The 24,828-nt window shown below is 40.7% G+C and overlaps 1 protein-coding gene across 8 annotated transcripts in view; it reads left to right on the top strand.

The window, feature by feature from the left end:
- The window catches only part of inpp4b (inositol polyphosphate-4-phosphatase type II B), a 285,453-nt gene that overhangs the window by 143,051 nt on the left and 117,574 nt on the right, over positions 1 to 24,828 (top strand). For 6 of the 8 annotated variants that reach the window (XM_039815294.1, XM_039815285.1, XM_039815276.1 and 3 more), the window contains one exon: positions 23,336 to 23,415. In XM_039815294.1, coding sequence (XP_039671228.1) covers positions 23,336 to 23,415 — 80 coding nt within the window. Of the gene's footprint in view, positions 1 to 15,874; positions 15,983 to 16,196; positions 16,258 to 23,335; positions 23,416 to 24,828 lie in introns of those variants that run through there. The other 2 variants (XM_039815323.1, XM_039815333.1) reach the window with 2 other exon arrangements.

Below are 24,828 nucleotides of genomic sequence, written 5' to 3'. Positions count from 1 at the left end.
GACAAAGGTACAGGTCTTGGGAGGTTGACGTCAACTTCCAGCTTTGTTGAGATTCGCCCGTTTTCAGCGGCAGTTTCAAAATATGAGATTTTCATAGTAAAGGGGTGTCAATAGGATTTTGAGCTTCTATGTATGTCCGATTTACCCACCGAACTGTCGTTATTCAACTATGACTATCAGTTTTGCATTCTATCACCCCTTTAAGGCCCTTGAAACCGAACACTCTCGCTCCCAATCACAATGCATTATTGATCAGTTGATAGCTAAGAGGGCTGAATATGATGCTCTTACGACTCGAGAGGTAGAAAATGCAATGGCCAGGTTGAGACAGTACTATTACAAACAAGGTGACAAATCAGGGAAACTATTGGCATGGCAGATTAGAAGAGAAGAGGCTGCTAGATGCATTCCTGCTACGGAGTCATCGGATGGTAGTGGTGTGGTCCGCGACCCTAATCTCATTAACTAGGCTTTCACCAACTTTTACAACAAGTTATACTTTTCTCAGGGTTGGGATAGCTATGATGTGGATGGTTTTCTGGACAACCTGGATATTCCAAGGATACCAGAAGAGGTTCAGATTAGACTTGAAGCTAAAATCTCTAAACAGGAGGTGATGGAGGCTCTGGCTATGCTGCCAGGGGGTAAAGCCCCTGGACCTGATGGGTTCTCAATGGACTTTTAAAAAACATTTGCTAATAAATTATTGGATCCTCTTATAGATATGTTCAATCATGCAATCAAGACCAACAGATTACCCCAAACTCTAGAGCAGGCTCTAATTATAGTAAGTGTTAAAACCAGGGAAAGACCCCAATTTTTGTGGCTCATAGAGACCCATCTCTCTTTTGTCAAGCGAATATAAGTTGCTCACTAAAATCATAGCTATCCGGCTCCGTAAAGTATGCCCCACTCTGGTCCATCTGGACCAGACCGGATTTATTCAAAACTGTTCACTGAAGATTCCTCAACATAGCGCACTGCGCAAAATCCATCAATGATCCAGTATTGGCCATCTCACTGGACGCGGAGAAGGCTTTTGATCGCTTCGAGTGGCACTATCTGCACGAACACCGGTAACGCTAACAGAGGTGTAACGTTAAGAATGGCCGCTGATCTAACTCTGGTGCCTGGGTCTGTTCCAATGGTTCGTTAAACTGCTGTTAGCGTCCTTAGCACCGCAGTTAAGTGCTGACCGGGTTTGGATTGCTGTAATGATAGTGGCTGGCTGCTAGCTGGCTGGGGGCTGGCTGTGGATGTGTCCCCGGGGCTGTTGTCAGCTCTCATCCCGACTGAACCCTTACAGCGCCGGGAGAGTGAGGCAGACAGACAGGGGTGTGCTAGCTGGCTAAATTACCATTTGATTAGTCATCTATCTATACAGTTAACGTTACTGATGAATTTGTGGGTTAACCCAGAGTTGTTAACCGTGGTCAAAACAATCCTACTAAAAATAACTGAGCGTGTTGAACGATGTCGTAATCTTATGTTACCCACCAAGAATTAGCTAATGTTATAGGCCAAGCATTAGCATTAGCTACTTGTCAACCAGCACCTTTATAGTAGGCTAACCTTAAAGCAACACCAAAGCACTTTTCCTCTTCGGTCCCCCTACAGGTTTGAAGTGGAATTGTCCATTACCATTACCATTATTCTTATGTCTCATTCGAACTACAGATCCCCTACCCGATCTGGCAAACTTGCATAGTGCAGTTATAGCCGATAGAGGGCCGTAAAGCTTGGAAAATTTCAAACCCGCCGTCTACATAAGTTAAAAAAAAAATCTAAAATAACTCTTGTACAGATATAAACTGATTTTACATTGTATTAGCTTTCAATCTCTCCATACCATTGTGATGTTGCATTGTTGTGACTATTGCAGATTTTCTTATTCTGCTGTCTACCTGATTTAAAAACTATTCAACTAGCAGATATTAGCTGCATCTCAGGAGGCAGTTTGAGCAGCCACTGTTTTATGGTGAATTGTCGCTCCAATTATGAACTGCTGAAGTATGGAGAATCCCAGCCTCAGTTAATCCTGCCCTGTCAATAATCATGATGTGTAAAAGGCGGTGACTTGACATATTTTTGGCGTAGCCACTTGCTTTTAGCTGGATAAGTGTCAGTGTGGTGGGAATTTTCTGTAAGTGCACAAGTTTACTGCCAGAAAGAGAGAGGGGGGGGGAGAGAAATTGAAGCAGACAGTGAGAGAAGGTTAGAGGGAAAACACACACACACACACACACACACACACACATACACATACACTTTCACAAGAACCAATCTCAGAGATATCCAAGAAAGGTCTTGGTAGTGATTGGGTGGACAACTGAGCAATGATAACCTACGAGAGTAACAGTCCTCAGATAAGGACCGTCTCTTGTCTGATGGCCACTTTGCTTCCCTCACCATCACTGTGGCAATGTCAGGCAATGTCACAAGTGCTCAATAGTACTGCTAAAGTACAAGTCGGCAATACTAAAATTAGTCAAACTAGTGACCTCTCTCTTTCTTGCTCGCTGGCAGTCTTGCCTGGCAGAAATAGCAGATAGTTTAATGGTATTTCTACTTTGGCTGTGAGCAGTATAAAACCATTTTCCTCTATTTTAGTGTTAGGTCTACTGCTGTAATGGATGCATGCCATGCTAATGGATGCATATGTTCTTGTCCAGTTAGTGTTCTGTCAACAAAGTATATTAAGATGTCACAAAGACAATCAATACATAGGTGTGTCCTGCCTTATTGAACTTGTTCCCAGCAGAAGCAAGCATATTCACAACCTCCTCTAGGATAATGTAATTGTCTTTGTAATCTCAGAGCAATGTTTTTTCTAATAATCATCATTTTAATTACAGTCGCACAGTAACACTTTCACACCTGTAACCAGCCCAGTACAACCACAGTCATTGGTAAATGGACTGGACTTACAGTATATAGTGCTTTACTACTTTAATGGAATTTTTAATTTACCTCTCATTCACCAGTCCTGACCATCAGGAGCAACTTGGGTTTCACTGTCTTGCTGAAGGGGATTAAATCACCGACCCTGCAATTAATAGATGACCCGTTAGACCTCCTTAGCCACAACTGCCTGCTGCATTAGTCTGATAGTCTGATCTGTTGACCACTGAGAAGCTCCATTGGTGCAGTTAAGGGCCAAGAGTTTGCGGTTAAGGGTCTTGACCAAGAGCACCACACTGATAAAAGTGAGAGAGGGCAGAAGCACTGCTCTTTAACCTTTCCTGCAGATTCTGCCTGCTGGGTTCAAGGATTAAGTCAGATGCCTTCCATAGACTAACAATATATACTGCATGCCAGGCTGAGACATGAAGGAGCTATGCAACAATCCTAGTAATAAGTAAGTCAAGTTTAGCTTCAGGTTAAAGATGGTAGTAGGTGCATGATAACAGATTCTACCAAGGCTTTCATCTGCAAGCTGTTTGAATTGCCTGACCTTCAAACGCAATCATTTGTAAAAAAAAAAAAAAAAAAGAAAAAAAGAAGATGGCTGAGGTGTGACTTTTGCCACTCACAACAGAGATGAGTGAGCTCCATGGATGTGTGACAGGTTTGACATCGGTCAATCATGACGATGGCAAGTAAGCCAAACGGATTAGGACGAATCATAACAGTGGAAACTTGAGGGGTGGCTCACGAGCATCACTTGTGGGTGTGCGTGAGAAACGTTTTCAGCATACAGCTACGATATGATGTCTAGGAACACCCTCACTTTCGCCAGGGAAAAGTGCTGCAGTCTCAGTGATTATGATATGATATACTGTACAGAGAAGAGTCTCACATTCTACCCATTCCTACTGGCCATAAATTATGCTCACTTATGTGCATTTAATTTCCCATTCCAACCAGGCAGGCAACAAAGAGTGCATTTGATGGATTGCACAATTACACTTCTTCCAAATGCAGGAAGTGCCTCTTTTATCTCCATCCCATATCCATCAGGCATCACACAGTGTCTTTTGGAAATCCTCTTTCATGATTTCTCCTTGATTTTAACTTCTTTTTCTAAGTTGAAAATTCTGTGCTTTGACAGCATTGCTAATTCTTCACTTAATTACTGATCCTCTGATTTTGTTTTAAACACTGCTCAATGGCATCAGTGTTTTATACCCCATTAAAAGCAAAAGTGAGAGGATAAAACATCAGACAAAGAAAGAAGAGCGCTAACCTGTAAGATAATTAGTTAAGCTTTCTCTTTGGAAGATGCAAAACACCCCTAGATGAGAATTTAGCTTGAAGTGCTTGAGCTACATCAAAGCAACTGGAAAGTAGTGTTCGTGGAATAGTGGAGGCCAGTTGCATTGGAAATGTATGGATGATGGGTCAATATTAAAGTCTGCCTTTTTTGTGAACATCAAGACTCATCATCATCATTAAAGACATGTGGCAGCTTTTAATATTATGGATTAAGAATAAATACTTTATGGCAAGCCTCCAAAACCTGATAAGGTTATAAGACAGATCAGTTTAACATAGTTTTAATGAATTAAAGTAATTTTTCCACATGAAGTACTGTACAGATAGGGCAACATTGCCCTCAAAGCTTTGAAAACACTGTTCTGTCTGCCTTTTTTTATATATTAAAAAGAAAATCCAGTTTACTTTAGCACACTTGTAAAAGTGTTGGAGCCAGACAGATGACAATTGAGGGGGAATAAACGATCCGTCCCTGGCCCCAGAGAATAGAAAGTTTAAACACTTTAAAACATGTTTATTGACAAATGAGCACTTACTCTGCCATGTCAGGTTAACAGTACATATGTCTCACAAGGCATCTGAAAAGCCCCATGGACAGACTTTTAGCAGAGTAACATGTCACGCTGGAGCGATGTGTTGGAAAACATTTCAAGCTCTTTCCAAAGCCTGAGCTTCTGAAGTGCATGCTTTCTCGCAGTAATGATATCATTTTCATTGGCTGACGATACTTCAAACTCCTGTTTACTGTATTTAGAAAGGCACCAGATAATTACTTTGTCTTCCCACATTGTTCCCCCCCACTGTGTTGACATGCACTTCAATAAAGTGACTCATTGCGCCAATGCATATTTACAATTGTTGGAAAATAAGTGCACTCTAGTTTTGTTGTAAGGGTGTAAGCAGTCATTGGTTAAAATAGTTGTTGGAATAGTGCACGCTCATTAAAAGCAGCCAACTACATCTAAGCATAGAAGCTAATTACTTGAAAAAAACTGCTGAGCAGATGTCTGGTGCTGTTGCCACGGGGAGACAACCTTTTTCCCTGGGTAAAGTTAACACAAGTGAAGTGCACCAGGAAACAAGTCTATTTATACACATGTATTATAAGGAAGCCACACTGGATAAATTAGGTTCAGTGCTAATGAATTAAGTGCATTTCCATTAGTATTTACTGAGGTGCATTTTGTAACACTTTAAAAAAGACACAGGTGATTTATAGAACTTGAGATGGAGCATGGGCGCCAAACATGCATGTGTAATCATTTTACATATTGTCAGTGACAAAGTGGAGGAAAAACATCTAAGCAATTTTAGTGTACATATGTGCACATGCATGCATAATAAAACAAAAGCACTGTCAATATTCATATGTACATTAGGGTAAATATAAAAGTATGGAGAGAACAAAACAAAGAACAAATTAAAGAAATACCTCAACATTCTGGGAAATACGCTTAGCCAATGTCTTGTGAGTGAGAAGATCGATACCACTCTCCTATTGATCTGTTCAATATGAAGGTGGAACCAGCAGCTGCTTAGCTTAGCATAAAGACTGGAAACCAAAGGTAGTTAAATCTGCTGTTATGTCTACCAAAGTGTAAAAACAACACATTGCGGGTGTCTCTATGCTAAGCTAAGCTAACAGGCTGCAGGCTCCAGCTTCATATTTACTCTCAGCAAGAAAGTAAGTAAGTACATTTACCAAAATGCCCAGCTATTTCTTTAAAGACATAACTCATTTTATATAGATTCTAATTTAATAACTTGGTATTTTTTTGTAGTTTAAAGTCAGCAGTACATCAGAATGCCATTAATTGTAAAAACGTTCTGAGAACAAAGAAATAAAGAGGAAACTGCTTGCACTTGTTTTCTCAAGGCCATCGGATAGAAAATGTGTGGACCTGTGCAATACACAATTGGGGCGATATCTCAAATGATGTATGCCTGTGCATATAACTCACACTATATTCTATCTGCATGCAGCTGACATACCTTAAAAGGAGAATTGCTAATTGTCTTATCAAGCACCAGGTAAACACTTGATGCTGAAGTGCCCCTTCCCAGGAAACCTCCTCTTTGTCTTTACCTTGCCCAAAACCTTTCCCGTATAATCCTACTTCAATCTCCTCAAGGTGGGATTTGTCTGGATCAATTTCATAATGCATTATTCATTTGAGAATTTAATGAAATATCTCCTCCACCAATCATCCCAACCCATACCTCTCCTAACCCTCCCTCGCCTCTCTACCCATCATATCAGTGATTGTTAATGTCAGCCTGCAATAGCAGATTATCAGCCAAATGAATTACTGGGTCACAGGTGAGTTACACGCTCGGCTGACTGTAATCTTTTTTTCTCTGGCAAAAGTAGCTTAGTGTAAGTTAGTTATTTTTTCTTTTTCTTTTTTTGAGAGCGAGGAAGAGAAAAAAAGTGCTTGAGAAAATCCCCTTTGTGCCTGGCTTCCCGTGGGTTTCTGCAGTGTAATGGTTTCCTTTGAGAGGCACTGGTGGAAAGTGCTGATGCGTGCGTGCGTGTGTGTGTGTGTGTGTGTGTGTGTGTGTGTGTGTGTGTGTGTGTGTGTGTGTGTGTGTGTGTGTGTGTGTGTGTGTGTGTGTGTGTGTGTGTGTGTGTGTGGGCAGCTATTTTCCATGGCTAACTGAGCCACTGATGAGCTTGCCAGCCAGGGTACAGTGTGTGAGTTTGTGTGTGTCTGCACATGTAAGCCTGTGGGCAAACAGCATTCGTAATCCTGTGTGTGTGTGCCAGGCTACTGTATAGTCATTCTGCATGCAATATAAACCCCACAGTTGGTCATTTGAAATAGATGTAATACAGCATTTTATGACTTTCCCTATCTGTCCGAGCATCGCTGTGTGCAAACTTTAAAGTTCCCCTCCAGACACGTTTTAAAGTATGTAAAAACACTCCTATAATTAATAATTAATAATAATTAATTAATATTTTGTTTAAAATAGGTTTTCCACATCAAAATTTAGAATCTGGCCTTGCACCTCGCCCACCACTGCTGCTTGTGCTAGTGATTGGCTTTCGACTTAGTGACCTAACAAATCAAGCTTACCCGGGGGTACGTTTGAATCTCACATTTTAGGTAAGTGCACAGCAAGGTTATTATAGTTTTGCATTTTTCATTAGTTTTTATTTTTATTTCGTTTTGACTTTTTGTTTTCAAATTCAGTTTAGTTTGAATTAGCTCTTAAAGCGGGTTTGCTAGTTTAGTTTTTGAAAATGCTTAGTTTTAGTTTAGTTTTTATTAGTTTTAGTCTTTTTTGTAATATGGGTTATTTGTCGGGGATTCAAAAAGGTCAGAAAAAGTATTGTGTAATAACTCAACAAAAATATCATACAATTTTAGAAATATGTATTCACAATGTATTCAACAATAGCACCAGTACAAACAATGTACATATGATGATGAGCACAGATATGTAAACAGTCTACACAAGACGCCACAGTAAGTGCAAAATGTGTAAGTGACATTTTCCAGAAAAAAACTTAAATAGCCAACAGACTAAAGGAGACATACGTGAACAGGTGTTTTGAACTTTGGTCGAGTAAAGTGGCAAACTTTTTGAAGTCAATCGACTCCCACAGTTGTGTAGACATCCCAGTATTAATCCACATATTAACCCACGCTTCCTCCCGCTTTTGGTGTTCCTGCGTATTTACTAACCAGTAGCTATCGGGTTGCCGGTGAAAACACGCCTGTGGTGTTCTCTGTCCTGCGGTTGTCTCCGTCATGCTGCCTGGCCCTGTACCCATGCCCGTAACGTTACCAGGGTTAGCTTCTGTTTCGGGGGAAGGGGGCTTTGCGTTCTCCTTATCCTTGTTAGGTTAGCCTCCTTGTAGCCTCCTTGTGCACGCTTCTCAAATGTAGGCTACTTTCAAATTCGTGGGATTTTTTCCCTTTAATAAATTGTCCACATATTTTACCACCTTCCACTGCAAGGCACTTGCTTTTATCTGACACAGTCATAATCAAATAGGTCTCTGCAGCTTTCTTCCGACTTTCGGTACCGCCATGATGCCAGGCGAGGGGCACGGACATGTTGTATTCAATTTGACATGGAATGTCGAAATTTCTGGGTTCCCAGTCGGAAACTATACATGTCTACGGGAACTGTCATGGTCGGAAAGATATAACGTTATTTGCTCTATGAAAGACATTGACAAAGACGAAAACTAAGGACATTTACTCTTTTATTTTATTTTTGTTAGTTTTCCAACCGACATTACAGTTTAAGTTTAGTTACCATTTTTTTGTAATGCCTCGTTTTTATTTTTGTTAACGACAATGTTTTTTCACACCTGGTTTTCGTTATTTCATTTGTTTTCGTTAATGATTCTAACCTTGGTGCACAGACATCTCCCCCTTTAGTAGAGGAATGTAAAACACCTCTCCATTGAAAAACAAGAGACAAGTCAGTATAGTCAGGGTCAGACATTTTAGGGGACATAAACATAAAAAAAAACAACATCTTTTTGAGTGGATTGGGACTTTAAAGTATATCACCACTTGTACATCAGCCTGCTCTAACTTTGTTGATGAAGATATGGCACATTGCTTTTCTCCTCCTCCCCTCACCCAGGGGGACAGAAAAGTAAATGAGTGTGGGGCAAAAGGGTTCTTGTCGCTGCTTTGGTGTTCCGTTCTGCTAGTGCAGATGGAATTATATGATAATCAGAAATCGGCTAACATTGTTTCCCCCTCTGTACACCCAAAGAGGGTGGGAAGCCTTTACACATCTCAAAGAGGCATTTTTTATCCTCCCCAGATAAAACAAATATATTTGTTTTGATCTTATCTCTTTTTTTGTTTGAAGAATCGTATGTGCTATTCATGAGTGTACACAACAAAAAAACACTTAATGTATTCATCTGCTATCATAGCCACCAAGGACAAATTCTACTTTCACATAAGCAGTATATTTAGTTCAAAAGGCTCTTTTGTTGATGTTGTTCCACATCAACTGGCAAATATGTCATTTAGGCAACTAATATGGCTGCGGTTTGCTGAGGAACAAAAATAGCTAGCGGCTGTTGCACTTATCCCTCTGTTTCCTGCATCGTGTTGTGTACCTTTGGAAATGACGCAGACACCCATGTCAGTCAGTCTCATCTGTTAGGTAGGCTTACATGCCTTTCAGTAACTGTTCCACCTCCTCGTTGGTCCATGCAAATAAATCTCTGGTCCTACTTTTCGCCATTGTTTTTCAAAGTAATTTTGGTATTTTCAACTTATACATCCATGATTTACAACCGCAGAGTAATGTAGACTATCTGCTTCCTGTTAACAAAGGCACGCGTATGCCCAGTGTATGCAAATGGTCATGTTATATGCGGTTTTTTTAGACGTGTTAATATGGTCGGAGATTATTTCGGATACAGGGCCTAAACGCTTGTGTGGACGGAGATTGTTTTTGTTTGCCGTTTATTAATAAAAACGTAGTAGTGTGCATGTAGCCTAAAGCCGCCTACACAGCCGCTGGCCGCCCCATGGTTTTCCAATGGGGAGAGCTTGGAATTGCCGCCAAGCGCTGCACTCAAAGTAAAAATTATTTAAGCTTTGAACTCGTTGCCGCTGACCTTTCAACGTCAGAGCCCTTCATACAGTCTATTGGCAGAGTGTCTATGTGTATGTGTGTCTATGTGTATGTTCAGTGAGGAATGAAGTGCACCGTAGATTTTGCTGTACAGTGAAGTCATTTAGGAGCAGACTCTCTAGATATTACGGGGCATCAATCCCTGTCTGTCTGCCTGTCTAGGCTGTTAACCACCTCTGGGCTGCACCATTGATCTCCGTAATTGTCTCCCACTCTTCAAAGGGCTCAGAGTTGGTTTGATCCGAGCTGTTTACTTTCACAGCCCCTATAGCCCTTCTCTCTGAAGAAGAGAGCTATCAACCACTTCAGGCATGAGCTAGCATATTATATTACTATTAGTGTGTGTGTGTGTGTGTGTGTGTGTGTGTGTGTGTGTGTGTGTGTGTGTGTGTGTGTGTGTGTGTGTGGAAAAGGAAGCGAGGTAGAGAGAGAAAGCATAGCCTGTAGCCTTACAGGCCTGGGGGTGAGCTAGCAGCTTTCTGCTGTTACATAAGGGCTGGGAATTGCAACCTGCCCATTCCCTGTTATCTATCTATGGGTATGTAAAAAAAAACAACCTATGTTGTCTGCTGTGCACAAAAGTTTCAGCTCAGTTGGTAGAGCAGGCGCACATATATAGAGATTTACCCCTCGACGCTGCATATTATTCCCCTTCTCTCTCCCCTTTCTTCATCTTTCCTGTGGAATTAAGGCCTAAAATGCCCTCAAAGAGCTGAGAAATGTTTCCCTAATGCCAAACACCAATAGCTTCATACTAATGCCCCAACCAGGATAATAGAGATGATGTGACAAACAGGATGTTGAGCTTTGCAACATGTTTTGGGGGCGATAAAATGATAAAGTGCTTTCATTCTCTCTGTGTGCAACTTCTGTCTGTTGCTGCATTTGTGGGCCTCAACTTGAACCGCAGAGTTAGAGAAGAGGAAGCTGCTACCCACAGCCTCCACCGGGTCTAGCTGATAGCAGCTTGCAATAAGTAGCCGATAAAAAACCCGTCATGTTGTAAGAGTATGATCATATGGATCGGTCTCATCTGCTGACAGAGACAGAAAAGGATCTATTAAAATGCAACTCTATCAAAACAGCTTCAAGTTTGCTGCGCTGCAATTAAAATACAGTATTGTATGTGAAGTCAATAGAGGGGATTTGAATGGGGCTGTACAGACTTTGGACCTGCCACCATGTCATGTTTACAGACTGAGTGAAGGAGCCTTGATTTTTATCACCTAGTCTGCAGTGGGGTTAGCCGTTAAAGTTTATGGACCAAAGCCGAGAGTGTGGGGAAGGCATCGGTAGTGTGCTTCCAGTGTACCAAGGGCAGGCTGCGTTTGCCACAAGTTGAGTTTATTTTTCTCCTACCTGCAGCTTTGTTTGTGAGATAGATAGAGATAGATATGGACATGGGAATCTGACTTTCTATGTAATGTTACTCAAGCATTATTCTTGGTGCTCTATGTAGTACTTGGAGGTTTCTGTCAGAAAACCTTGGTTCCCTGATGGTTGGCCTGGCACCAAAAAGGACGCAGCCAAAACGTGATTAACATAGCGAAAGCAGGGATAGAGGGAGGGAGAAAACTAATAGTAGGAAGGGCTTTTTGTTTGGGGACAAGCATTGACAAGCTAAAGAATGTTTGTAAGAGCAGGTACACATAGCCTGTATCACTGTTTTTTATCGCCTTTCTTTCCGTGACCGAGAATAACAGATACTTGGGAATCTGAAACTGTTTTGTGAGAAAGACTGAAATTAACTTGTCCGCCACTCTGCAAACGTTACATAGTTTTATAGATCTCTTTCTGCGTACAGTAACTGCAGGAGAAATAATCCTTAAAGGAGTTTCCTCTGTCTCTCAGCAGGCAGCTTTCAGTGAGTATTTACTTTTCAGTCCAGCCTGAGTGCTTATGAAGTCTGAGTAAGGTGCAAAAATATCTTCTTGGTTCCTATAGTTTTAGCACAGAAAGTGTGTCAGTTTAAATGTTTTTGAAAAGCAGGATATATCACATAACAGAACATGTATTTTCAGCACACTAAACATATTCAACTACAAATGACAGCCACTGCATCTATACTTCTTTCTTTTACCTTATTCAGTACACAGTGTTTGGCTGATGTGTGGTTTTGTTGAATTGGCTGTGCACAAGAATTGTGATCTGATTAAAAAGCAACATTCACAGTCCCAGAAAATCTCCTGTTCTGGCACACTGCAGATATACAGTGGTAAAAATAGCAGACTAAAGAGACTGGTGAAATCATTCAGTAGAAAATCTCCAGCCCCCAAAAATATGGGGACTTGATATTGAGTGCAACACTAACGACGATGGCATAATAGGCTGGGATAATGATTGAGTTAGTTTGTCATTGGAGCCCATACTTCATCACAGCAAGCTGTGTTCCTCCAACAGCTAACTAATTAAACTACCAAATGCATCAAGTATTGACAAAACTGCACCATTGTAGCTCCAATTTTAACATCACTCTGATATTAAACTATTGATTCAGTTCTTTAGCATAATGCACAGTAATGTACCCTTTGTTGTTTTACTCAGAGTCCAATTTATAATTTATAGTTTCGATATGGATTTTTCTTAAACCCTCCATGTGTTCTCATGGTAATTTACACTTGTCTGACTCCAAAGTGAGATAAGAATTATCACTGAATTATGTGAGCACAGAAGTTAAGCCATGGGAAGCTATGCCAATTAAATGATTTTACGCTCAATAATCTTTCTAGAGTTAAAAAAGATTAAAGTTTAGCTTTATTTTTTTAATCAAAACCAGACCCAGAAGGCATTCATCTCTTCTGTTTCAGTTTCATGCACGAGTCGTACTTTTTGTTTTAAAGTAGGTGTGTTTTGGTGCCTTTGATACATTTTTAAAGTTATTCATGAAACAGACCGATAGTACAAACCATTAATAAGGCATTTAATGGCACAAAACACTAAAAGAACACATCAAAGTATTTTGTATGTAAGTACAAATCACTATTATTAACCTCAGAGAAGACTGCCTCATGTAAGTTGGAGTGCACACACACACACACACACACACACACACACACACACACACACACACACACACACACACACACACCGCCTCAGGACCAGCAAGAGTAACATAAGAAGTACACTGCATTGGGAGCCTGCTGTGCTTTTCCTACACAGGTCAGACTGGAACAATTCAAAATCCTGTATCAGCTGTAGGAATGGGAATTAATAAGATGTTATTCGTAACAATGCCATTTTCAATTCTGCTTATCGATGTAATATTTCATCAATTCCATTATTGATTCCTGATCAGTTTTATATGTGGTAAAAAAAAGTAGCCTTACACGTTTTTTTTAAACGCAACTGTTTTATTATTGCTGAGTCTAAATATAGTTGAGCTGTGTGTCGCTAATGTTATAGTATATTTATCCTAGGTAAACAGGCATGCTGCTCACTTGGAAAGCAGTTGCACTTGTGCGAATAGTGTCGAATACACGGCATTCCTGGAATTTAAGCCTATGTTCCATAGTAAGATGTTTCAGCATGATTCTGGTGTTTCCACCTTTATTTGAAAATGGCATTTTACAGACATTAGCAGCACTGTTGTCATCTTTCTTTGGGAAGTAAAGCCACGCTTTGGACCTTTTCTTCTTCTCCACCATGAGGACGATAAGCTCGGAGGCATACGTTTCCGATGGATCGGACAATTTGGAACGGGTTTTCAACTAGAATGTCTCTCGATTGCCGTCCCATAATCACCTGATTATATCCAATGGACCACTACATCGAAACTCATAACCAGAACCTGCCGTATTGGCCAGAATATAAGACAACTCTGATTGAAAGATGATTTTCCAAGACCTCTTTTGGAAGAGACTTTTAAAAAAAAATATCAAACACTTTCAGATTTGTCAAATTGGGAAAGTTTCTCCAAGATACTATTATTCCAAGTAGAAGATAATTCTCATTCATGAAATATTTTCTCTTGTAAAAGTGAAACATGAAATATTTCCATTAAAGCATGTGAGCTTACTAAACGCAACACTGTTGTGTAATACCACCTGTGTAAAATTCTTTGCGAGAGAAAATATCTTTGCTGTTTAGTTGTCCCTTTTATGTAAGCTGTTGGTAATGCATTGAAGAAATAGATGGCAAAGGGCAAAAGTGGGTGAGCTCAGGTCTGACTGCATCTCTCTGTCTGTCTGCAGACTTTTATTTATTTATGTTTTAACAGATCAAGAGCAGGGGAATGAGGTCAAGGTAGAGAACCATGAAACAAATAAGTCAGGGAAGAATGGGAGGACAATGGTAGACGGCTAAGAATGAGAACATCAGCTCACCCGGGGAAAACACAGCCGCCTGCTTTTATCTTTGCCTGTCTGGGTTTGGGGGTGACTGGTTGTCTAAGATCCCTTGTTGCCGTGCGAAAACCTAAGCTGCCAGTGGCATTTGTGATCGTTACATGGACTAACGCATCCACTGCCTATATAAGGTACGTGAATAATGTGTGCGGGCATGTGCAGTGACAATAGTGTTCAACCAGCTGTGAGTGCTGGTTTAGAAATGCTAAAAAGTAGGAATTACGAAGTACTTAGGCTTTCCCTTTTACAGCTAGGAGCCTCAAACATTTCCCCTGCTCATGGTAGCTTGTGCTCCCCATGTGGAATGTAAGACCAATCCCTGCCAGTCTCAGTGTGCTTTTCAGGAACTCACAGTTTGAATGCTTTTAAAATTTGTCAAACATTTTGAACTTCAAAGTAGGGCATTAAAAAAATTCCTGTTTTCAGTGTGCTCTATTCATATTTTGAACAAGCTTTGATCTAGGATTTTCCATGTTGTTATTAATCATTCATTTCTGTTCCTGTAAGATTCCTGTAAGATTCAAACAAAGATTTTTAGTTTGGGAATGCATGCACAAAAAGGCCACATAACATCAATAATCCCTGACAAAAATTGAGCATTAACCAACTAAAAAAAATATGTACAAATGGATTTGGCAACAGCGGGGATGCACATAAATACTGTTGCATAGTCAGAGTAAGCAGTTTGTTAGACTGAAGAGCATTTTGGGTAATCTTTTGGAGTTCATGCGCTATCTGACTGGGGCTTCCACTTGGCACCCAGCAGGTTAGCAGTACTCATGGTAAGGAAGAAAGCTTTAAATCCAGTGTTTCCACCCACACTCCCTAATTCCACTCCCCACCTCCCATATTAAATGAGGTTGAGGACTCATCACCATGACCTTCCGTGCTCAGTGTATTTGTACATTACAGTTTGTGTGCGCTTACAAATGTTAGGTGTCTGGGTTGGTGTGTGCGTGCATGTCTGCTTAAGTGTCTGTGTGCGTGTCTTATTGTGTTTGCTTGTGTACCTGCTCTCAGTGATAAGGGGCCAATGTTAGAGCGTGTCCTTTGTTCTGCCAGAATTACTCATCCCCCTGTGTCAGCATGGGTAAATTAAACCCTGCTTAATCCAAGCTTTGAGCCGAGATAGTTCAAACCTAAGCTCGGTGTCACTGTTGTTGCTGTGTGGGTTTGTTCGTTATTGTCTCGATTTCTCAAAAAGGACCGACTGATGAATTTATTTTTTGCGGCCTTTTTTCAAAATGTGTAGAGAGTGTTGGCTTTTGTGTGATCCTCAAGTATGTCAATATGTGTTTTGAAGTGTTTATCTGTGTTGTACACAAGCACACACTCCTACACATACACCTTGCACCGTGTGGTTGGAATTCATGTTAATTCACGCAGCCATAACAAGTGTTTCTTTTCCTGTTGGCCATCTGAGTCACCGGCTGCAACTGAGGTGTGACACACAACTCTGTCTCTGTCTTCCCCTCTCTCTCTATCTCTGTATCTACTCTTCTATTCTTCTATATGTCTCTCCCTTTTCTGTGTTGCTATCTTGGTTCTCTACCCATTAATTGTCTGTCTTCCTTCCTTTCTGCCTCTTCCTCTTCTGTGTTGTTCCACCCTCCTCCTCCTCCCCACCTCGGCTGCTTGTATTTGTCGACTCCCCCTCTTGTGGCTCCCTCCTCCTCTCTCTCTCTCTCTCTCGCTCTCTCTCTTGCTGGTCTCGCTTACTGTCAAGCCAGCCAAAGCAGCAACAGCGGTAACGTCAGTAGCTCACTCTAGCCAATTCTCAGTCACAACGGAGGCTGCAGTGTGTGAGTCTAACTATGTGTGTGTTTTATGTTTGCGTGTTTATAATGTCTGTATCAGCCAGTGTGCCTGCTGCTCTTTAAAGAGCGAGTGTAACACATGGAGTTCCTCTAACTGAAGACTGGAGGAAGATATGTAGGAAGAACCGTCCTGGAGCTCATTAAGAGGAAGAAAGAAGACATAACATCTCTTTTCCTCTGTCTTGCTTTTTTATTTCAGTCTCTCTATCTTTCGGTCGGCCTCTCCTTATTTCACTGCTAGGAGTGTGTGCACCATAACTGTAAGTGGACTTCCGTGTGTCCGTGTGTGTGTGTGTGTGTGTGTGTGTGTGTGTGTGTGTGTGTGCGCGCGTGCGTGTGTGTCTATGTGAGTGTGTAATCTCTGTCGATTTGAACTTACTGTGGTCATAATTTGTGCTCGAGTGCACACATTTGCATGCAAGTATAAATGGCATGTCATGACATCTCTGATGACTTAATTAGGCCAATTTGTAAAACTCTATTTGTGGTGAAGGAGCAGTGTATTCATGTCGACACCGCTGACCTCTATGATATAATTCTGTTCATATTCGTTACATGTTTGCCAGATGTAATTTATATAAAATGTCACATGTTGGCGTAGCATGTGAATAAATGTCCTCACCTTCAGGTAGTGTGTGTGTGTGTGTGTGTGTGTGTGTGTGTGTTGTGTGTGTGTGTGTGTGTGTGTGTGTGTGTGTGTGTGTGTGTGTGTGTGTGTGTGTGTGTGTGTGTGTGTGTGTGTGTGTGTGTGTCACCCTGTCACCCAGGGAGTGGAGAAAATCAATAGATCTCTGCCAAGTGACGGACAGACACACTGTGGCCCTCACATGGTCCACAGACAAGTGCTTGGGATTGCCTCTAGACGTACAATATGTCAGCTCTACAAGTATCTTTTATTTCTTATCCCTTTGCGCCGGCGATTGCTGTGGCTGAAGGCATTATGTTTTTGGGTTGTGCGTCCGTTTTGCCCTATGTACGTTCATCCGTCCCCTTCCTGTGATGCATTATCTCAGGACCCACCAGAGGGAATTTCTTCACATTCTGCACAAACATCCACTTGGACTTAAGGATGAAAAGTCAACTTCAGTGTGACATCATAATGTTCTGCAAAAACGCTCGGTAACACTTTACTTGAAGGTATCTACATGACACTGTCATGACACTGAACCCTAACCATAACCATAACATGTCATGACAAAAACCAAATGACACTTACTAAAAGAAGCGTCATGTCATTGTTTATAATTTTTATGACACGTTCATGACAGTGTCATGTCACTCTTATGTAGATACCTTTTAAGTAAAGTGTAACCAAATGCTCTTCAGGCCATTATTCAACGCCATAACTCAGAACACACGTTGACATAACAGAAGGGGAGACATTTGGTCAGATGAATTACTAATCTTTGGTGCCCACCTTGAAACTGTGATTGAGATATAGATCTTACAGGGTTGAAGATGTGTGTAAGCATCCATGTTTCTAAAGTCCTTCAAAGTCTTCGCTACATACACTACTGGTCAAAAGTTTTAGAACACCCCAATTTTTCCAGGTTTTTATTGAAATTCATCCAGTTCAATGTCTTATTGTACTCTGAAATGAAAAAATAGAACAAATGAACAATTTAAGTTAAAAAAGAAATCATGGAATCAATTTATAAACCAAAATGTATTCTACATTTTTGACTCATCAAAGTAGCCTCCTTTGGCAGATATAACAGCTGAACACACTCGTGGCATTCTTTCTCCAATGGAAATCAAATATTCTTCAGAAAGTTCTTCCCAACTCTGTTGCAGAAGTTCCCATAAATGTGTGGCACTTGTAGGTTGCTTTGCTTTCCCTTTTCTGTCCAGTTCATCCCAAACCAGCTCAATTGGGTTTAAGTCTGGTGACCATTCCACGTTTTTAAGCTTACCATCTTGTTCTTTTTTGCTAAGGTAGTTCTGGCTTAGCTTGGACTTATGTTTTGGGTCATTATCTTGCTGTAGGATGAACCCCTGACCAACTAGGCGCATACCAGAGGGTACTGAATGACGCTGCAAAATGCTGTGGTATCCTTTTGGTTCAGGGTGCCTTTCACTCTGTACAAATCACAGACCCTGGATCCAGCAAAACAGTCCCAGACCATCACGCTTCCTCCTCCATGTTTGACAGTTGATGTCACACACTGAGGAACCGTCCTTTCGCCTTCTCGACGGTGTACAAAAATACTGCGTGATGAACCGAAGATTTCAAATTTTGATTCATCAGTCCATAGCACCTTCTTCCAGTCTTCAGTAGTCCATTGTCGAAGTCTTCTCTTTACAGTTGAAACTGAGACTTGTGGCTTTGGGTCTGCCAGACCTCTTCCCTAAGTACCTTTTGATGGTGAAGAATACTGTACTCACTGACACCTTGACTTTCTTTGCAATTTCTCTGTAGGAAAGACCAACATTCTTAAGTGTTATGATGGTCTCTCTTCCATTGTTACTTGCCTTTTTCCCGCCATTTTTATAGCAACACACTACTTTCTGCAGTACAATACTGTTCAAATAATGCTCACGAGGGTATGGTACCACAGTGTGTTCCAACAATGCTTTTATACAAACAGAGGGGGTTGTAAGTAATCCAGACAAGTTGGAACACCTGTGGGAATTGGTAGCACCAACTTTCAAAGCTTGATCAACCGCCATTGCTGCAGAACAGCCTATACATTGTTTACCCATTTCTTGTTCCCTGAAAAAGGCCTTTTTGTAAATTTCTGAAATGTACATTATTTCTAATTTTTGAGTAACCTTACTTTTTTTATTTTTAACCTCAGGCAGTTCACCACTTACCTTTGTACCATTTCAAGCTATTCATTGGACTTGAACTGCTAAAATTTCAATAAAAAACGAAACAAATTGGGGGGTTCTAAAACTTTTGACCGGTAGTGTATGTAGGGCTGGGCGATATGGACCAAAAGTCATATCCCGATATATTTTGGCTGAATATCGATATACGATATATATCCCGATATTTTTTTCCGCGAATTGAGAGCAAATGTTCAGTCAAAGCCCAAATCAAATATGACATGTCACAAGTAGTTTCATAGAAACAGTTGCAAAATCAAATAAATAATAAACCGGTTTCTTCACCTGGTTCATGATTAAATGCTCAGCTGTTCAAATAACAATAAAATGTAAACCTAAATACTGTATAACAGGAGTAACTTTTTTGAAATCAAAGCTCCATAGGCTATTTGTGATTCGTTCCAAAGGTCAATTAAGCTTTTGATATTAATATAATCTACTTTGTTCAAAATGTAATGCCTCATGCCTGTAAGCCTAGGTTATAGTCCCATTCTTCCACTTGATACTGCTTCCACTTAAGTAAACTAAAAGATGAACTATCGACTACAAAACAAAGAAACTAATTAATGTGTTAATACAAAGAATATTTATTATGATCGGTTCACAGATCTGAGTCCAAACGGAAACTTCACCCTTCTGAACTAAGAGTTTCTGCTTCAAGGTGAAGTTTAAACAGACTGAAATGTCCAGGCTCATTCCTCCACTATTTATTTCTGTATGTATTTATGCGTTACATGTAATTTTAACGGGCACTGAGCTCCAGATCCTGCAGCCGCAGACGGTCGCTGCCCCGCTGTAGCTTCTTTCAGTCCGCCTGCCGGCGCACAAAACGTAGTGGAACTTTCCGCCGATATCGACATGCTGTTCGGTGCCCGTCTACGTGTAAGATCCTACCGATCACCGCTCTGTCTTTGGCTGGTCCGATCTGGATCAGCGGGGACCGCGCGCGCAGGCGGCGAAGCGCTGTGTTTTTGCCCGGGGAAGAACGGCTGCGGCCGACGCGGGGCTCTCCGCCTCCCGCTGCCGCCGGAGCTCAGATTGCTGGTCGAAGGCGGCATATATAATCATAAAACACATTGTCACCTGTTAAATGTTATCCATTGCGGTTTGTTCTTTTCATTTCCTCTATCGAACATAATTAAGCAGTACAAAAGTCCGGCATCTTTAGCGTTGATCTGAATGCTTCGGACCCCTGTTCCAAGATGGCGGCGGGTTTTGACGTATGTTTAGAACCTCACGGCGACATATCTATGGGAGCAAGGATCACATTTGAACTATATCGATATATGCGATATGGTCTAATTCCATATCTCATTTAAAAATATATCGATATATTTGTTTATATCGATATATCGCCCAGCCCTAAGTGTATGTATATAGTGTTATGTAAATCTGGACAGACATGGATGTAAACTGCAACTTGACCTGTTGGCGGAGGCATCCAACCGCAAGGCGGTAATTCTAGTTTTGTCCGTGATTGATCTTCTATTTGTGCGCATGTGTTCTCAAGAGCACTTTTGTGTTTGGTTAGGTACGCGTATTTATCTCTGGGCTCGTGTTAAATGTCTCGCTGTCTCCTTTTTTTGAAAACTAGTGAAGGAGATCATGGATCAAAAGTTTCTCTTGTAGCTTGCAACCGGCATGGCCAATAGAACCAGTCAAGGGAATGAGCAAGAGCAGGCGAAAAAGATGGATAGAAAAAAGAGAGAGCCAGAGCATGTAAGAAGGGAACCGAGCGAGACCATCATAATCAATCCTCCATGATCCTGGAAGAGCATCATTTGTCTTCTTTTTCACTCCACTCCTCCTCTTGCCCCCATCTTTTATCTCATTTTCTATGGTACAGCCACTTTGATCTTGCGTAAGAGGACAGTCTCCAGAGCTTCATTACTTTTAAAGCCTTCATCGTGAGGGGCCATAAAAAGATGCTAAGGAATGGATTTCTAAGACCATTTACCAGACGTTCTGTACCGGCTTGCGAGTAATAGCTACATAGGGATCTAATGTTCCTCCACGCTGTGTAATGGCCTTCTGTGCCTTGTGCTCTGGGTTATCAGGGCAAACTAGGATTGGCTATGATACGTCATTGCTGGAGAATATGACGTTGTGCATATTAAGTGATGCCTACTGTGGACCCCAGCTCTGGTTAATTCAGTAAGGACACTACACTGCATAAACCTGAATGTGACGCTTGGGGCTGTGTGTATTTCTTGGTAAATTTGAGCTCCTTTTTTTAAAAATGTTACTGTGTTTCAATGTTATCTTGTGTTTGTTTTTTCATAGCATTGTTGACTGACCTTGTATTTTGAGCTCTTTCTGTGTGTCTGTGCACGCATGCGTAAGTCTCTGCGTTAGCCTACTTGTGAGTGGGCCGGGGCAGGACAATGTGTTTGGGGCAGTGTTTTGCTTAAAGCATATGCTCAGTGAGGAAATGATTGAGAGGAAAGGTCAGTAGACAGGATGCCCTTTTTTTATCTGATACAGAAGACTGCAGAGAGACCCAAAAAATGGAGAGAGAGAGCAGTGCATTTGTCGGAAAAGGCAGGAACCAAGATTAGAGGTGAAAGTGAAGCCAAACAATAGAGGAAAAGAGCATGTTAGGATAACTAACTCAAAACAGCCGTGCATAATATATTCACCCAGAAATATCTGATCTCATCAATTTTAAAATCAGTGAGTCATGTCTGTAACTACTTTATAATAGGTAATACAACAGTTGTGAGCTGTGGGCTTTGCTGTTTTCTGGGTGCTAACTCTCATCAGTCATTCCCTTCTTTATCACAGTTGCCATATGACCCTACCTCTATAAAACTGTTATGTGTCCTTAGTGATGCTTTTTACAATATTTCACTGTAGAAATGCACCAATCCAGCTTTTTCTCCCCTGATACCTCAACTCTCATGAGTCTCTAATGATACTGATCTTGATCCAATACCAGTGCTCTCATTAGATCTCATTTAAGTCATTTTTATGTAAGGTGACATGAGGTGAGGGACTGCTGTGATGCTGTAAAATAAGTCGGTGGCCTTCTGTGACTGAATAAATGTAACTCCTAGCAGAGTCACTGAATTATATAAGGATACTGACAAAGACACTGTATTTAATGTGGATTTGTCTTGTCATGGCTAGAGCTGAAACAATATGTCAGTTAATTGATACTTACTTGATTGATAATCAAGTAAATGTCTCACTTTTTTTATAAGCAAATGTGCCAAACTTTATGTGGCTGTAGCTTGTCAAATACGATGATTTGCAGTTTTCTGTCATACAGTAAGCTGTATGTCTTTTGGTTTGGATTGATTGTCTGATAGAACAATCCATGTTGAGTTCTGGAAAGTTATACTGGGCATTTTTTTGGTATTTTGAGACATTTTAAAGATAAATCTTCTGATCGATGAAGTGGGAAAATGGTCTGCAGATTAATCAATAATAAAAAAATGATTGTTACTTACAGGCCTTGTCATGACTATCGGGAAAGATACTGATCTAGCATATGGAATCGGTCCAACCCATTTTCACCGTCTGACTTGCGCTTTGTTTTGTGTGTGGAGAGTAAAAATGTATAGAGTGTGTGGAAGCTTTCTGGTGTTGGCCTACCTGAATCTCATATGCATTAATTTCAACAACATACACAATCCTGTTTTTATCTTCAGAGGCAAAGTACAGCCTTTGACAGCTATGTAAAGCAACAGACGGAGGCAAGACACACATTTTAGTGTTTCGTATTGTCATTTCAGGGATCGCGGAACCATCACTGGCACTATTGTAAAAGCTTATAAATAAAAAACGTGATGATACTTTAACATCTCAGTAGCTCAGAGAAGAGTGTGAACATGCTGTGAATACTTTAATTAAAATCGTTTTTCCCCTGTTTGATGAAATATGTGCAGTCACCTTTCTACCTGTTGTTAATTACCTACTCTGTGTTTTAGCTTTTTTCGGAGCAGCCTGTGTCCTTGGCACAGTCTAGGCCTCCCCTGTGCAGCACAAGCTAGCATGTTAGTGGTGTTACGTGTGTGTGTGTGTGTGTGTGTGTGTGTGTGTGTGTGTGTGTGTGTGTGTGTGTGTGTGTGTGTGTGTGTTCTACGAATGTAGATCATCTCTCTTCGTTATTGATGGTTTCGTCCCATACCTCTTTCTCCATGACCCAGTTCCTGTGTGCTGACACCCCGTGTTCACATCATACCTGCAGCAAACACATGTTGTCCGAGCAGTGAGAAAGGGGAGAAAGAGAGACAGGAGAGGAGATTGTGTGTCTCTGTGCCTCGTGTTGACAAGATCTCACATTTTTGCCTTCTAAGATCATGGGGCTCAAAGTAAATTCTAACACACTATGTCTGACACCTACCTGTTTGTAACACCTCTATGATAATATTGAAAGAAGAAAACCGTTATTCAGTAGTTATTTCTTTTTTTAATGTTTTATATTTTTTTATCTCTTAACTTGCTGCTGAAATACTTTGCCCTGTTTTAACCAGCAATTTTCTTCTTCTCTGTCTGGTTTTACAGAGCAGCTTCCTGGGTTGTGCCACATTTTCTGTAGGTGATCTGCTGAGGGCTAAAGATGAACGACTGACCTTAAGTCTCAGGTAAGTGCATGTTTCTGTCATACTCTGTTCATCGCTCTCTGTGTTCCTCCAGGCTAGAAAAAAAAGTCAGCCTTCAGAGTCCAAAGATTATGCTTATTCACACAAGAACTGACAGACCAACTTAAACATCAAACTGAGATGAGTTGGGAAAAGAAACCTGCTCACAGATGTTGCAACAGCAGCTTTAGGAATGTAGCTGCCAGGTTTGTTTTTATCAGAGATGTTGTGTTAGCAAGTGGGAATACAGTTGTCTGGTCTGCTTTTTGAGTTTTTTTTGTGGTAAACGGGGTTGAAAGAAGTGTGGATAAGTGAGGTGGTAAAATGAATGGAATGAAAAGAAATACATGTGTCTTGTTTGAAAGGTGGGCCAAAAACATTTTATTTTTCAAGGACATTTTAATATGCTTGGTATTCCCATGGAATCACAGACTAACCATAAAGTAATAAATCAAGAGGATAAAACAGATGGCTTGGATGTGCCCGCTGCTTTTAGTCATGATAATGTATGATAGTTCCTTGATAAAATCAAGTAGCCAATGGAGAAAGAAAATATAAAGGGAAAGTTAGAGGTTTTGTTTTTAGAAAGTTAGATATATAACTTAGAGCCCTGCCTTCCTTAAAGACAGAACTATAAGGGTATAATTAGTAATTTTGCCACACAGAAGATTGACTTTAGGAGGTTGCATTGACACGTCACAAACAACACATAAGCTGTCCTCCTGAACATGATTAATGGTGTGTCCTTTATAAGAAGTGCTTGACATGATTGCTAAGAATTATGGTTCAGGTCTATAAATAAATAAATGGCCGCCAAGGCTTGACAAGCATGAAACGATATGTTGCTGGTAGGTTTAGGCATTTTACACCCCACAGTTATTGGTAAGAGGATAGACTGTCTTGACAATGCCAAGTGAAATTCCTGCATTGGTTGAAAATGGGTTCTTGATAATTGTTTTAATACTTTGCGCCACTTTAGAGAAAGAGGAAACAGCGCTGGCCTGTTGTGTGTAAACTGGCAGTGCTCTTTCTGTGCATTTAATTGTAAATTGAGCTATTAGCGTATGTTTAGTGAGGAAGTAATGTGAAGTTATTTTTGGCCCCCAGATCAAGAGATCATCAACTACACAGAACACAGTGCCTTCATATACTTGACTCATATTCATTTATTAAAACTCATTTTTGATATAACCAATTAACATTTTTTTAAAGTCTGTCTTCACTCATGTAATGCTACTGCTGATGCTTAATCAGTAATATTGACCCCTTTTTAGAGTTATTAACGTTTAAAGAGTGACTTAACACCCCCTTAAAATGGTGTTTTTGCTGACCTCAGTGGTTTAATATGGTGCAACGCATTACACATTACATTTACAATTACATGTCCACACCCATCATATACTGTATGTTGGGTGT

Source organism: Perca fluviatilis, chromosome 1 (assembly GCF_010015445.1).
Source record: "Perca fluviatilis chromosome 1, GENO_Pfluv_1.0, whole genome shotgun sequence".
Taxonomy (NCBI): Eukaryota; Metazoa; Chordata; class Actinopteri; order Perciformes; family Percidae; genus Perca; species Perca fluviatilis.
The sequence above is the reverse complement of the archived record's forward strand: the minus strand, read 5'-3'. Positions and strand labels throughout refer to the sequence as shown.